Source organism: Panthera uncia, chromosome D1, assembly GCF_023721935.1.
Source record: "Panthera uncia isolate 11264 chromosome D1, Puncia_PCG_1.0, whole genome shotgun sequence".
NCBI classification, from domain to species: domain Eukaryota; kingdom Metazoa; phylum Chordata; class Mammalia; order Carnivora; family Felidae; genus Panthera; species Panthera uncia.
The window spans coordinates 53,023,148-53,040,299 of record NC_064808.1 but is presented as its reverse complement, the minus strand read 5'-3'; the positions used below and the strand labels follow the sequence as shown (position 1 = coordinate 53,040,299).

General features: G+C 35.7%; 1 protein-coding gene across 8 annotated transcripts in view; it reads right to left on the bottom strand.

The window, feature by feature from the left end:
- The window catches only part of NUP98 (nucleoporin 98 and 96 precursor), a 114,618-nt gene that overhangs the window by 39,738 nt on the left and 57,728 nt on the right, over positions 1-17,152 (bottom strand). For all 8 annotated transcript variants that reach the window (XM_049651586.1, XM_049651630.1, XM_049651612.1 and 5 more), the window contains 6 exons: positions 14,001-14,117; positions 12,465-12,763; positions 8,680-8,793; positions 7,721-7,859; positions 1,254-1,431; positions 213-377 (listed from right to left, as the gene is read on the bottom strand). In XM_049651586.1, the coding sequence (XP_049507543.1) occupies positions 213-377; positions 1,254-1,431; positions 7,721-7,859; positions 8,680-8,793; positions 12,465-12,763; positions 14,001-14,117 (1,012 nt within the window). The remainder of the gene's footprint in view (positions 1-212; positions 378-1,253; positions 1,432-7,720; positions 7,860-8,679; positions 8,794-12,464; positions 12,764-14,000; positions 14,118-17,152) is intronic.

The following is a 17,152-nucleotide window of genomic DNA, read 5'->3' as shown; positions in this document are numbered from 1 at the left end:
CCAAACAGCATGAGAATTCCTTAAATCTCTCAATTTAAAAAAAGATGTCAGGACCACACCATGCCCTCCCTTGTACTTGTCTCAACGTGACTGCCAATACATTTGTACTCTTCAAAGTTCCAGGGGTCATAAAACAGCTTTGTACTAGCTGAATGACTTGCTTTCAACTTCTGTATCACGGATTCCATTCAAATTCACTGTCCTGTCTCTACCTGGGGTGGAGGTGCTGGCTTGCCATTAAGAGCCATCTGGAATGGGGTGGCCTGGCCTGCAGGAGGCAAAGGGGCAGTCTTCAACTTCTTTGTACTAGTTTTGGATGGCCGTTCCTCCTCTTCTTCATCAGAATCCTGAAGGCCATACTTAGAGAAATGGGAGACCTAAGGAAGAGAAGAATCCAACAAAATCAAAAAATGTTTTAAAGATTTTATTTTTAAGAAATCTCTACACCCAGTGTGGGGCTCAAACTTACAACCCCAAGATCAAGAGCCACATGCTCCACTGACTGAGCCAGCCAAGCGCCTCAGAATCAACAAAATCAATTTTAACACTTATATTCCTAAGAGCTTCCACAATACTTGTCCTTACAATCTTGCAGAATTAGCTTTAAAAAAAAAAAAGAGAGAGAGATCATAATATTTAAGGCACAATGTCATCTATCATACTTTACTGTTGTCCCTAGATTTAGATGATTAGTACATGTACTAGTTGCTCATATACAATTACTAAATTATTAATACAGGAAACCGAATCCAGAAACACTGCTACTATTTTCATTTCTATATGCTGCCTAGTTGTTCACTACCTACACAAGGACATTCAACTAGTTAAATAATCCAACTGGCCTAGAAGAAAATAAACCACTGGGTTAAACTATCAAGGAAGGGAGGAAGTCAATGTCTTCATCCCCAAAAATCTTTAAATGAATGACAATTTAGGAAGAGTTGGTATCAAGAGACAAAAATTCTGCCTCATGTCTCTAAGGATGTCACACATTAGAAAAACCACTCCTTAGAAGTGTATCTACATGCTCACAGGATGGGGTAGAAGATGTGAATCATCAGCATAAAAGTTTTTAATAGCTCCTTATTGTTCTGGTGTTTAACTAACATATGTAATTTGGAGCAAATCATAATATACCTCTACAGATCTGTTTCCTAATTTGTAAAAATGAAAAGAATTTAAGAGAGACTCTTCTAACACATTTTGTCAGTGTAACTACAGTTTACAAGAACTAGGTTAAGTTGACTATATACCTTAAACACCCAAGAACCTGTTTCGGGACGGTACTCTTTGAATTGAGCTCCCTGTTTCCTTGAAACTGCTTCCAATCTGCCCTCATAGTTCATATCAGCAAGTCGATCTGGGCTCTTTATTAAACAGCGAGATGTTTTATCTGTTGGCCAAACTCCATCCAGTGTAACTTCGGCCTTCCTGTAATGTACAACCAAGTGAAGTGTAAATGTTCCATACTTAAGACCAGAAAGCCAAGTAACATCTATATAAAGGTACCTGTGTTACTTTGGAATTACTCTGCAGGTGTTACATAAACTTGTGTCCTGCCTCTTAGGGTAGATAAGCTTAAAAGCTAGGAATCACCCCCACATCACCTAACTCAATATCTGGTTGAAGAGTCAAACTCCATTTACTTTAAACTACCACGACACGTCAATTATTTCCAATAAAATTTTGACACTTAAGCTACGCATCCTTGATCAAATTCAGTGCTAAAAGTCCAGATCTAGGACTTAACTCTTGGTGAAGGTCTTAAAGTGGTGTTGTACTTAACAACATTAATAATAGCAGCAACTACCACTAACAAATGTTTCCAGAATGAGCTATCAGGAATACCATAATATTAACCATTAAATATTGAGTGGGAAGATGACTGTAACTGCAGTAAGGTACACCTTCTAATATCAACATGTGAGATCAAGGACTGTGTTCTATTCATTCTGTATGACTTACACCCAGTACAGTCATTAGTACATAATAATAGATGACTTAAAGAAAAAAAACTTTTATTAAGTAATCTCTATGCCCAATGTGGGGGCTTGAACCTACAACCCCGAGATCAAGAGTCACATGGTTCCACCAACTAAGCCAGCCAAGTGCCCCCAGATAGAACACAATTAAATCACATTATTTAATAGGTGACTTTTTAAAACATTATTCTTTTTAGTGTGATAAAAGATATAACACAAAATTTACATCTTAAAAAGAAATTTACCACCTTAACCCTTTCCTTTTTATACCATTCAGTAGTGTTAAGTATGTCCACACTGTTGTGCAACCAATTTCCAAAACTTACCTTTCCTAAGTAAAACTCTATCCTTAGAAAACAACTCCCCTACCTCTACCCACTGGCAACCACTATTCTATTGTTTGTTTCTATGAATCTGTCTCTTTAGATGGCCTTAAATAAGTGGAATCATACAGTATTCGATGTTTTATGACCAGTTTATTTATGTCCTCAAGGTTCATCCGTGCTTTAGCATATGTCAGAACTTCCTTCCTTTTTAAGGCTATATAATATTCCATTGTGTGTAAAAAGATTTTGTTTATCCATTCATCTGTCAATGAATATTTGGGTTGCTTCTACTTCTTTGCTATTATGAACACTGTTATGAACATGGGTGTGTAATCACTCATGGTTGTGAGATCCTGCTGCCAATCCATCTGGATATATACCCAGGATATATATCTATATATACATCTATGTATCTGTATCTGTATGCACATCTACATATCTATATCTATACTCATATATAGATATACGTATATATCTAGATACATACACACACATACATACACATATATGTGTATATTGCTTCCAATTCTTTAGAAACTGATGGGTCATTTTTAATTTTCTGAGGAATCACCATACTCTTTTCCATAGTAACTGAACGATTTTACATTCCCACCAAGATATACAAAGGTTCCAATTTCTCCATATTCTTGCCAAAACTTTTCTTTTTTAAACTTAGTAACGATCCTGATGGTATGATGGCTCACTGTGGTTTTGATTTGCATTTCTCTAATTATTAGCAATGTTGAGTACCTTTTCATATGTTTGCTGGCCATCTGTATCTCTGGAAACATGTGTACTGAAGTCCTTTGTCCAGTTTTTTTTTTTTTTTTTTTTGGTGGTATTTTTGTTGTTGTTGAGATATAGTTCTTCATATTAACCACTTACCAGAAATATGATTTGTAAATATTTGCTCCCATTCTGCAGGTTGGCTTTTCATTCTGTTGCATGTGTTCTTAGATGTACAGGGTTCTTATATTTTAATGTAGTCTAATTTGTTCATTTTTACTATTGTTGCCTATGCTTTTAGTGTTGTATTCAGTAAATCCTTGTCAAAATATAATGACATGGTAAAAAGAAGGCCTTGGGGCACCTGGGTGGCTCAGTTGGTTAACTGTCCCAACTCTTGATTTCCATCAGCTCAGATCATGATCTCATGGTTAATGAGTTTGAACCACACATCAGGCTCTGTGCTGGGAACAAGGAGTCTGCTTGGGATTTTCCGTCTCCCATTCTTTCTGCCCTTCCCCCCATTCCCTCTCTCTTAAAAATAAACAACCATTTAAAAAAAGAACGTCTCTTCAAAAAATGGTGTTGGGAAAACTGGACAGTAACATGCTAAAGAATAAAACTGGACCACTTTCTTACACCATACACAAAAATAAATTCAAAATGGATTAAAGACCTAAATGTGAGACCTGAAACCATAAAAATCTTAGGAGAGAACACAGGCAGTTAACTTCTTTAACACTGGCCACAGCAACTTCTTTCTAGGTATGTCTCCAGAGGCAAGGGAAACAAAATAAAAAATAAACTATTGGGACTATACTAAAATAACAACCTTCTACACAATGAAGGAATCAATCAACAAAACCAAAAGGCAACCTAAGAAATGGGAGACGGTGTTTGCAAATGACATATCTGATAAAGGGCTAGTATCCACAATACACAAAGAACTTATAATACTCAATACCCAAAAAATGAATAATCCAATTAAAAATGGACAGAAGACATGAATAGACAGTTTTCCCAAAGAAGACGTACAGATGGCCAAAACACATGAAAAGATGCTCAGTATCACTCATCAACAGGGAAATGCAAATCAAAACTACAATGAGATATCACTCATACCTGTCAGAATAGCTAAAATCAACAACACAGGAAACAACAACAGGTACTGGCGAGGATGTGGAGAAAAAGGAACCTGTTTGCACTGTTGGTGGGAATGCAAACTGGTGCAGCCACTGTGGGAAATAGTATGGAGATTCCTCAAAAAGTTAAAAATAGAACTACTCTGGGGCACCTGGGTGGCTCAGTCGGTTGAGTGTCTGACTTCAGGTCAGGTCATGATCTCACAGTTCATGAGTTCGAGCCCCATGTCTGGCTCTGTGCTGACAGCTTGAAGCCTGGAGACTGCTTTGGATTCTGTGTCTCCCTCTCTCTCTGTCCCTCCCCCACTCGTGCTCTCTCTCTCAAAAATAAACAAACATTAAAAAAAAAAACAGAACTACTCTGTGATGCAGCAATTGAACTATGAGGTGTTTACCCAAAGAACACAAAAATACTAATTCAAAGGGATACATGCACCCCAATGTTTACAGTATTATAATTATAATAGCCAAATTATGGAAACAGTTCAAGTGTCCATCAATTGATGAGTGGATAAAGAAGTATACACACACCACACACCCCATTAAATATTATTCAGCCTTAAAAAAGAATGAAATGTTGCCATTTGCAACAACATGGATGGAGCTAGAGAGTATTATGTTAAACAAAATTACTCTGAGAAAGATAAATACTGTATGATTTCACTCATATCTGGAATTCAAAAAACAAATAAGCAAAGGAGGGAAAAAAGTGAGAGGCAAACCAAAAAACAGACTCTTGACCACAGAGAACAAAATGATGGTTACCAGAGGGGTTGGGGGGGGGGGGTTGGGTTAAATGGATAATGGGGATTAAGGAGTGCACTTGTGATGAGCACTGGGTGATGTATGGAAGTGTTGAATACTGTACTCCTGAAACTAATACACTGTATGTAAACTAAAAACTTAAAAAAAAAAAAAAAATATATATATATATATACACACACACACACACACATAAAACTTCCCCTATGTTTTACTCTAAGAGTGTTGTAAGTTTTAGGTCTTATGTTGAGGCTTTAGTCCATTTTGAGGTTTTTTTTGTTTTTTTTTAATATAGTATAAAAGTACAACTTCATGCTTCTGCATACAGGTTTCCCAGAATCATTTGGTAAAGAGATTGTTCTTTCCCCTACTGAATGGTTTTGGCAGTCTTGTCAAAAATAACTACATATGTGAGGTACAATGCTGCTAGTATCTTCATAGGGATTACATTATATCTGTAGATTGCTTTGGGTAGTATAGACATCTTAATAATTTAGTCTTCCAATCCATGAACATGAGATAATTACCATTTGTTTGTCTTCTTTCAGCTTTTGCTTCCCTGGTTAATCTTATTCCTAAATATTTTATTCTTTTTGATGGAACTGCTTTCCTTTTTGGACTGTTCATTATTAGTATATAGAAACTTAACTGATTTTTGTGAGTTAATTTTGTATCCTGCTACCTTGCTGAATTTATAACTGTTTTTTATGGAATCTTTAGGTTTCCCACATAAGATCATGTCATCTCTCAACAGAGATATTTTACTTCCTCCTTTCCAATCTGGGTGATGCCTTTTTTCTTTTGAGACAGATGGTGGGAGCACACAGGGGAGGTGCAGAGAGAGAGAGAGAGAGAGACAGACAGACAGACAGACAGAGACACAGAGAATCTCTTAAGCAGGCTCCATGACCTGCACAGAGCCCAACGCAGGGCTCAATCTCACAACTGTGAGATCATAACCCGAACTGTAATCAAGAGTCGGATGCTTAACGAAGCCACCCAGGGCCCCCAGGATGATACCTTGTATTTCTGTTCCTTGCATAACTGCCCTAGCAGTTATATTGAATAAAAGTGGCAAGGAAAAGCTTTCACTCTTCCACCACTGAGCATATTTTCTGTGGACGCTGAAAATATGGCCTCCATTAAGCTGAGATAGTTTTCCTCTATCTCTAGTTTGTTGCGTGGCTTTCTCATAAAAGGGTATTTTGTCAAAATGCTTTTTCTCATCAGTTGAGATTATCATGTGATTTTCTTCATTTTATAAACATGATGTATTACAAGATCAATTTTTCTATGTTGAACCTTCCTTGTGTTTCAGGAATAAATCCTACTTGGTCATGGTGTAAAATCCTCCCAATGTACTACTGAAATCCATTTGCTAATACAACTGGTGACAGAACAATGCTGGGGTTGGGTACCAACCCCCTGTGCAGTTGAAAATCTGTGTATCTGACTCCCACAAAACTTTACTACTAATAGCCTAGTTGACTAGAAGCCTTACTGATAACATAAACCACTGACTAACACATATTTTGTATGTTATGTAATTATATACTGTATATTATAATAAACTAGAAAAAAGAAAATGTTAAGAAAATCGTAAGGAAAATGCAGTTACAGTACTGTACTATTAAAAAAACCCATGTATGTGGGCTCACACAGTTCAAGGGTCAAATGTATATTTTGTTGAAGATATTTACTTCGGTATTCATCAAGGATATTGATCTGTAGTCTGAAGTCATGTGGTTGAAGGCTTTTGGGGGCATGGGGGGGTGCTGTATTTTTTGATTACTGATTCAATTTCCTTATTATGGTTGGTAGGGTCCCCTAAGGAGAGAGAGAAAAAAAAAAAAACCCTCAAGGCAACCTGGCTATATGTGTATGTGACAACATCCCTCATGACCTTGTAACATGAGACCACTTAATCAGACTGCATGTTTGTCTGTTACCATATAAGAGAGACAAAGAAATAGAAAACGTATTAAAAACTATACCAGGCGGCGTTTGGGGCTCAGTTCTTCGTGTACAAACCCAACTGAGCCGTACCGGCACAAATAAAGTTGCTTCCTGGAAAGAAAAGCTTCAGGGTCATGACTCCCTGTATGAGAATACTGCTACAATAGGAAATATCTAAAAATTATTATACTTATAGGGCTATTCTGAATTTCCACTTCTTCACAGTTCAATCTTGGTAGGTTGTGAACATAAATTATTTTACCTGTGGCCCTTTCATGTGTCTGAACAGGTATCCGAAGCTAGTTTCTCCAATTACAATAAAGAGAGTTAAAAATGATCATAGCAGACACAAGAAAAAAAAGTACTATTAAAAAGTGTTTTGGGAAAGTAACAGTTGGTCCTCATGATATTAGGGAAAAGGAGGCAAAAAAAAGTCCTAGTGTAGCATTTCTTTACCATTTTTACTTTTAAATTAAAGAAACAATCATCTTAGACTGTACAGTAGGTCAAAAAAGCAAGTTGCAGGAAAATGTATATAATATAAAAAAATGTGATTTAGTGGATTACTTTTTCTTTTTTTTCCTTAAAATTTTTTTTCAATGTTTATTTATTTTGAGAGAAAGAGAATGCGAGTGGAGGAAGGAGGGAGAGACACACACAGAATCCAAAGCAGGCTCCAGGCTCTGAGCTGTCAGCACAGAGCTCAACACAGGGCCTGAACCCACGAACTGTGAGATCATGACCTGAGCCAAAGTCAGACGCTTAACTGACTGAGCCACCTACACACCCCAAGCAGATTTTTCTAAATACATAAATAAATTCATACCTATTTAGCCCTTCACCCACAGGTGGTTTTTGGTTATCATCTAAGTAGACAATCACTTCTTTCCTTCGAATATGCACAATATCATCCAAATTTAGATTTGTCAAATTCACATCTCCTTCAAAATAGATTGAACCATAACCTACAAGTCAAAGGAAATAGTTAAAAACTCATCCTGTATAGAAGGCAAATAATCTATTTTATACTCCCAGTGACTAAATAATCAGAGGAAGCAAGCAGCTTTAAACATTAATCAGGATTTTATTTAATTTTCTTAACAATTTTAAATAATCTCTACATTCAACATGGGGCTCAACTCACAACCCAGAGAACAAGAGTCACATGCTCTGTCGACTGAGCCAGCCAGATGTCGCTAAACATGAACATTTTAAATCATCTGGTAATACTTTCATTGTGTTATTTCATCCATAGTATGTACTAGGGGGTGACATCAAACACAGTTATCTAGTTTAACATCTACATTTCTGTAGCACTTATCCTCAAAACAGCCTTCTTAAATCTCTTCTAAGTATCTGTACTACTGCTACATTTGAAACAACCTTTACTTAGTACCTAGCTTTCAGTGTACCTGAGAGCCCTTTTGAAAATACAATATAGCAAGATGAGATTTTCCCCCCCCAAAAGTTATCTGTATTAACTTAGTATGAAGTTAAACCTAAATACTACTCCATCTTTTATTACTAAATTTTCTCTTAGTATTTTCTTGCTTACTTTCTTTAATTGTAGAAAACTCCAATGAGCCAAACAGTTACCAAAGAATGTTACACGATTATAAGCTTATTTTGTTACTTGTCAAAGTGTCTACCGTGAAGGTCAAGGTGGGTCCAAGTATAGGGGAAAAAAGAAATGGATTCAGCTATCAAGAGCTTCTTTTACTTAATTACAAAAATAAGGTGAAGGTCTTTGGCTTAAACACTACAAACTTCTACGTTCACACTCACCTTTACGACCAATAGTGAAGTCAGAGACAATGCATTCTCCTTTTTCATTGGTAATTTTGGCAAGGTCATCCATAGATGGAATAGTGTAGTAACCAACCTTAGTGAGAACAATGCCTATGACAAAAGAAACAGCAAATATAGTATTAATCGTAATTGTCCTTAGGTAGAGGAATTTTCATATTTCACTTTTTCCTTTTTGAAAAATAATAATCTAAAAGCTAATATAATCTGAAACAATCAGTAACTAAATAAATTATTAAATAAAGAGAAAACATATAGGAATAAAGCATTTTTCCAAACTGGTTTTCTAAGGAACACTATATGCCTAAGAGAAACCGTGTGTTTTTTTTTTTTGTTTGTTTAAAGATTCCTGGTCAAGTAAGTTTGGGAAACATGCACATGATAGTATGTTACAGGCTCTGAGAACTTGTCAAATAATTAAGTCTATTTAACTTCACTTAATCCAGTGTTTCTCACGCTCATTAACCAGAGAAACTTCTTTTCATACGGCCTCCATTAACATACTATACTATGAAACATAATCCATAAAATGAGTTCTGAGAAAGGGTTACTTAAGATACTTTTATTCTACAGATGAAAATTCCAAAACCCAATGTGTAAAGAACCTGCCTTGATTACAAAGTAATTCGGTGGTATAGGCAGAGCTATAACTCCAAAGTCAATACGTGTTATTTTACAGCCTGTCTTCCATAAACCCCTTTTATCTTTCAAATTTACATCCCTAAGTAAAGAGCTAAAATCAAGATGAAAAATCCGACACGAGGGGTACATGGGTGGCTTAGTCAGTTAAGTGTCTGACTCTTAGTTTAGACTCAGGTCATGATCGCACAGTTTATGGGCTCGAGCCCCGTACTGGGCTCCATGTTAGCAGTGCTGGGCTCCATGCTGGCAGTGCAGAGCCTGCTTAGGATTCTCTCTCTTCGCCCCTCCCCTGCTCTCTGTCTCTCTCTCCAAATAAATTAAAAAAGAAAAGAAAAGAAAAGAAAAAAAAGAAAAGAAAAGAAAAAGAAAAATCCTACATAAGAAAGTCCCAAGGATAAATGGAAACTTAAACATCTAGTGTTATTTAAAAATAAAAACAAAAAAAGGTCTAAATTAGTGTTATTTTTAAAAGTATTAACTAAGTAGATTTCTGAAGAACTCAAGAAAACAGAACACTGGTATGCTTGTTGTAATCACCCCTTGTCCCATTTATAGGTACAAATTAGGCTAACTTGCTTTGTGAGAGAATTTAAGGCTAATATCAAATCAAACTTCATCCTCCTGCAATGCCCACTTGTATACTCAATGTGTTTCTCTACTGGCAATGTTTAGAGAGTTGTTATAGTGTCCCTGGGGATGGAACTTTAAAATGAGAGGTGACTGTCCATCAACTGATGAATGGATAAAGAAATTGTGGTTTATATACACAATGGAATACTACGTGGCAATGAGAAAAAATGAAATATGGCCTTTTGTAGCAACATGGATGGAACTGGAGAGTGTGATGCTAAGTGAAATAAGCCATACAGAGAAAGACAGATACCATATGGTTTCACTCTTATGTGGATCCTGAGAAACATAACAGAAACCCATGGGGGAGGGGAAGGAAAAAAAAAAAAAAAGAAAAAAGAGGTTAGAGTGGGAGAGAGCCAAAGCATAAGAGACTGTTAAAAACTGAGAACAAACTGAGGGTTGATGGGGGGTGGGAGGGAGGGCAAGGTGGGTGATGGGTATTGAGGAGGGCACCTTTTGGGATGAGCACTCGGTGTTGTATGGAAACCAATTTGACAGTAAATTTCATATATTAAAAAAAATAAATAAATAAAAATAAATAAAATAAAATGCACTTCCCTAAAAAATAAATAAATAAATAAATAAATAAATAAAATGAGAGGTGACAAACAAGGTCAATGAGAAAACAAAGAGCAATTAAAAAAAAAAAAATCTAGACTGGGTATTTGAAAAACCGATGTAGTATCATAATGAATTCATGTAGATACACACACAAATAAAATATAAAGTTGTTTTCACAGGGCACCAAGTGACCAGAAAATATATGTGAAGGCAGTAAGATGATTAGATACAGAAAAATGTTACAGACACTGCAAGATGAACTATAAAACAACTCAAATGTTCACTAACAGAGAATGGATAAACCAAATGTGGCATATTTATAGTAATGGATTACTACTCAACAATAAAAAAAGAATGAACTGTTGACATATTGTGGATTAAATCTGATAAAAATTATAGAGTCAAAAAGAATATATATAGTATTATTCCATTTATATAAAGTCCAAGAATAGGCAAAACTAATCTATGTGACAGAAACCAGACTGTGGTCAACTTCTGGGGATGGGGACATAAAAACTTTCCAGTTTCCATTATATATATTCAGTATATATATGTCAAAATTGATTGAAATAAACACTTAATATCTGTGCACTTCACTATATATAAATTGTATCTGTTAAAAAAAAAAAAGGAATGTGATTACATTAATCAAAACCCAAATGAGGGGTGCCTGTGTGACTCAGTTAAGCATCTCTCAATTTTGGCTCAGGTCATGATCTTGTGTTTGTAGGTTTGAGCCCCGTGTCAAGCTCTGTGCTGACAGCATGAAGTCTGCTTGGGATTCTCCCTTTCCCTCTCTCTCTGCCCCTCCCCTGCCCACACTCTCTCTCAAAAATATATAAACATTAAAAAAAAACAACAACAGGGGCGCCTGAGTGGCTCAGTCAGTTAAGTGTCAGACTTCGGCTCAGGTCATGATCTCACAGTTCATGAGTTTGAGCCCTGTGTCGGCTCTGGGCTAACTGCTCAGAGCCTGGAGCCCGCTTCAGATTCTGTGTCTCCCTCCATCTGCCCCTCCACTGCTTGCACTCTGTCTCTTGCATTGTCTCAAAAATAAATAAACATTAAAAAAAAAAAAATTAAAAAAAAAAATTAAAACAACAACAACAACAAATGAGATATTAGGTCAACAAAGAAAAAAAGGCAAGCTTTAAGTAAACAATCAAGACCCTATAATCTTGTAGTTTACATTATTTGTTTCATAGATCAGTTGGGAAAAACTAATCAGTTCATTGCTGGGGGGAACGAAAGAAAAGCACAGAACTGAGGTGATAATAAATAAACATAACAACGTATACCATTTGAATCCCTACACATTTCAGTCATTATGGTTTATATACTATGTTAATTCATATCTCAAACCCTTATATGATAATAATTATCACTATTATTTTAATTAAAAAACTAGTAAGCAATCTGAGTTTATAAAGCTAGAAAAAGTAGGATAGTCTCTGTGGCTATAAAATTTGGGATCTTTATGCCAGGATAATTAATGACATGAATTTACTCCAAAAATACAGAAAGTATGTGAATTAAGAATCAACCAAAGCAGGGGCACCTGGGTGGCTCAGTCAGTTAAGTGTCCGACTTTCAATTTCGGCTCAGGTCATGATCTCACAGTCCTGAGATCAAGACCCGTGTCAGGCTCCACATTGAATCTGAAGCCTGCCTGGGATTCTCTCCCTCTCCCTCTGCTCCTCCCCTGCTCACGTGAGTGCACTTTCTCTTTCAAAATAAATAAACATTAAAAAAAATAAAAAATCAACCAAAGAGTATGTGAAAAGGGTTTAAAATGTTAACTTCTAGAAAATGCAATAAAAACATTAAAAAGTTCAGATACCTGACTTCCACTAAGTTGAAAATCTGTGACAAGTAAGAGGTCTTAAATGACTAGTAAAAGATTACTCATGTACCAATCTAAATCTGACCTGCTGGATGCATATGGTAAGCATTATTTTCTATTTCTTCTCTGTCATCCTGCAGTGACTCCTCATGAAAAGAGGTCTCTTCACTGCTTCCTTCCAGCCCATTTCGCAAGGCAGCACGCATGTTTAGTGCAACAATGGTATCATCCACACTGCTACTGCTGTTGTGTTTATTTCCAGCACTCTCTGGGGTTTGAGGAATGGGTTTGGCAATAGGGTTAGTATAAAAACGTGACACAAGAGAATCATCATCTCCATCCTGCTGATGGTTCTCATCAACAGGTTTGCTCAGGAAACTGAACCTGAAAAGGTAGAAAACAAATAATATCTTAGCTCTTTGTAACAATGGTAATAGCCAACCTTCACTGAGCTTTTACTAATAAGTGCCCGGGACTATTCTAGGTAATTCCATATATTAAAATTTTGTTTAATACTTGTGGTAACCCTCTGTAATACGTTCCTATCATTCTCTTTTACAGGAAAGAAAACTGACAGAGAATAAGAAAGTAACTTGCCCAAATTAAAAAAGTTCTAAGTGCTAGAGTTGGGATTTTAACCCAGGAAAACTGGCTGTAGATTCCATGCCTTTAACTCCTATATTTTCGTGAATGAGTGAATCTGAGCATCCCAATTTTCCCAATTTTTAGTTAAAAAAAAAAAAGGCACTCTACTATGTAAGGTCAAATAAGAGTGGTGAATTTCAAACTAAAAAAATTGAAAAATTTTAGGTTTTCAATATTATTATCAGCAAGGTATTAGAAAATGCTTCATTCATGAAAAATCAAACTAGAATTTTATCCTGAGAGACAAAAACAAAAAACAAAAACAGGAGTGCAAAGATATAAATAGAATTTTTCACTGAGGCATTACTCTGAATATAGGAATATCAAAATAATCTAAATGTCTTCTAATGGGGAACTAATTATCATATATTCACAATAATGGCTACCAAGTAATTAAAAAAGAGGCATATGTATATTCATATTGATATAGAAAGGTATTTATAATAAAATAAATAAAAATAAGCAAGCTATAAAACATTGCATCATTCATGCCTATCTCTACAATATCTATATAAACAAATTTCAAAATTTTAAGAAAAGACATCAAACTATTAAGGGTTGTAAGGGTGACTATTTCCACTTCCTCCTTTATACACTTGTATACTTATTACTTATTTTTTTGGTTTGGTTACAGTGACCATGTATCACTTTGATAATGATCACAAACAAGATATCGCTCATTTTAAAGGTGGTGAAGGGTGTCAAATGTGTGAGAACCCTGGTTCAAAATGACATGCACGGATACCAAAATAGTTATGCAAAACTGAATCAGAAGAACTCCAATAATTTTAAGGTCTAAAGTACTCAAAAAACAAGAACAGGACTTAATTTCTAGATGCTCATATGCTGTAATACTATGCAACATTCACCAAACTTCATACATTTTCATAGAATGAGTAAATTCCAAGCTTAGAATCTCTTCAGAATGAGAACAGGGCTCTCTTCCAGGAACAACCCAAAACAAAATCTGGTTTACCTCTCCCCATTTTCTGGATAATCAGATGGTGAAGCGAGATCTTCGGAGTCACGATTAACAGGAGAAAAGAGATTGCTGTTGTTAAGGTTTTTCAAAACCAACTTCTTGATGCTCTTCCTATAAACAGAGACCAAAAAAAAAAAAAAAAAAAAAAGAACTCAAGTGCACATAATCACATCACTGGCATTACCTTAAAAACCAGAGTCAAAAAGAGCACCCTCATTCAGCTCTTACATAAATAACAATGGCCAAAGAGGTTCAATTCACAGTCTTTAATATATAACCAGGACTTAAGGTCTCAAATATATTATACTCTGCTGTTTGGAAGAATATGCTAAGCACATTCAAAACAAAGTGGGGAATCCCCTTTGAAAACAGTCATCCTTCACTGAATCCTGAACACTTTATCCAGACACTTAAATAACCCATCATAGTATGTCTCATGTTTTGAGTAATTCTCTATATGTCTTCTCTTTAAACATTTTCTTCCTTTTTTGACAGTCAGGATTTATGACTGTCTCTTCATAGAACTTGGCATGCTGTCTTGAAGAAACAGAAAGGAGGTATTTGCTGACTAAATAAGATTTCTTTTAAAGTTGACAAGAAATAGGAGTAAAAACCCCTGATATTCAAATAATCACAAAATTTCAAATTTGCGTACAGAAGGTTTACTTAAGGCAAGAACGTCTGTGGTATATAAGCTTCAAACAAAGAACCATATGAAGAGATATTAATCAATCTTCACTTAAAAACTCACTGGATTAACTAATATGCTACACTCCCTCTTAAAAATAACAAACTGCAGGGGCGCCTGGTGGTTCAGTTGGTTAAGCTCTAGACTCTTGATTTCAGCTCAGGTCATGATCTCACAGTTCGTGAGTTCCAGCCCCACGTCAGGCTCTGTGCTGACAGTGTGGAGCCTTCTTGGGACTCACTCTCTCCTTCTCTCTCTGGCCCTCTTCCACTCTCTCTCCCAAATAAATAAACTGAAAAAAATAAAAATAAAAATACAAGTTGCAAGCAGTATATAAATAGCACTCATCTATTTATTTCTAATCTCAACAACTGAGTTATATGGTAACAACTGTCAGCAGCATTTGTTCTAAATGCGTGTATGCTATAGTCCTTATTATAATGGTGTCATTAAATATGTATTAAATAAGCCAATGAAATAGGCACTTGACAATAAAGAATTGTTATTTCCATGAAAGTTAAAACTTGCCTTCCTATTAATGGGTAACACAAACCAATCCTCCTAGAGAGACAATCAGAAAAGCTAGAGCTCTTTACAGGCATGGAAAGCTAACAAGATAGTAAAAAAGGACTGAACCAGCACCTGGAGGGACACTGGCACAGAGAGGTGTTATTATAACGGTGTTTGTTATTTACAATTGCTTTTCTCCTGGAGACTTTTCTTCTCTAAAATTTTGCTTTTTGATTTTAAGCGATTTCTACACCCCACATGGGGCTCAAACTCACAACCCTGAGATTAAGAGTTACATGCTCTTCCAACTGAGCCAGCCAGGAGTCCCTCCTTGGGACTTCTCTGATTCCAAGGGGAAGGTTAAGAGGTTGATGGTGTGCCTGACAGTTTTGAGGGACTAGAGAGATAGAGACTGGAGTCTGGAGCCACCAGGAGGTTAGGGGCACTAGTGAATGCCACTTATTCTGTGTTGGGACCTGGAAAGTCTTTACCTCTGGAGTTAAGAGAGAACTAAAAGTAAAAAGTATAAATCACAAGTTCAGTTCTGACTCATCTCAATAAGCACTTGTCATAAAAAAGCAAAAATTCTCCGTAAGTCAGTATCATTATCTTTTAACTCTAATTATTGCCTTAAGCAGTTGTGAAAATGACAGACATAAAATAATTTTTAAAAAAGACACAAAAGGAGACAAGATATTTCTTCAAAGAAGATGAATGGCCAATAAGCAAATAAGATGTTCAACATTACTAGTTATAAAGGAAATGCAAATTATAAGCACAAAATACCACTTCACACCCAGTAGAATGGTTATTATACACACACAAACAGAAAATACTAAGTGCTGACAAGCAAATGGAGAACATGAAAACATGCACTGCTGCTAAGAATGTAAAATGGTGTAGGTACTGTAGAAAACAGTTTGACAGTTCCTCAAAAGGTTAAATACAGAATGACCAAACAATTCCAATCCTAGATATACACCCCAAATAACTGAAAACAGATACTTGTACACCAATGTTCATAACAGCACTATTCACATAGCTAAAGTGTGGAATAACCCAAACATCGAACAACAGATGAATGGATAAACAAAATGTGGCATATCCATACAACAGAATATTCAGCCTTAAAGCTTCAATGAAGCTTTGATACATGCTACAATATTATGAATATTAAAAACATTAAGCCAAGTAAAATAATCCAGACATGAAAAAGAATACTGTAGGAATCCCCTTATATAAGTATCTAAAATAGGCTAATTCATACAGACAGAAAGTAATACAGAGGTTAAAAGGGACTGAAAGGAGGAGGAGATACAGAATTATTGCATAACAGGTGCATTTTTCCTGTTTGGGATGATGAAAAAGTTCTAGAAATGGTTGTGATGGTTACACAATACTGTGAATGTACTTAATGCCACTGAATTGTACACTTAACATAAAATTTATCATTTTAACCATTTTTATTTATACTTTACAACAAGAATTATTAAGTAAAAAAAATAAGTAAAACACAAGTGATTCAGATGTACATTTGTAAACCCTGTTAAGTATTAAAATGGATAAATTTAGGGAACTGTAGATGTGTTCATTTTTTGTGATATTGGAAGTTAAGGAAATAAAGTAACCAAACTAAAAAAAAAAAAAAAAAAGGAAAAAAGGAAAAAAGGAAAAATCAGTATGAATATTGAAGACCCAAATGATTAGCAAGCTTAGCCTAATTTAAGACCATACCCCAACAACTATCTTTTCTCTCTTTTTTTTTAAATTTATTTATTTATTTTGAGAGAGATTGTGTGTGGGAGGGGCAGAGAGAGAGACAGAGAGAAAATCCCAAGTAGACTCCACACTGTCAGCACAAAGCCCGATGCAAGGCTCAAACCCATGAACCATGAGACAATGACCCGAGGTGAAATCAAGAAGCAGACGCTTAACCAACTGAACCACC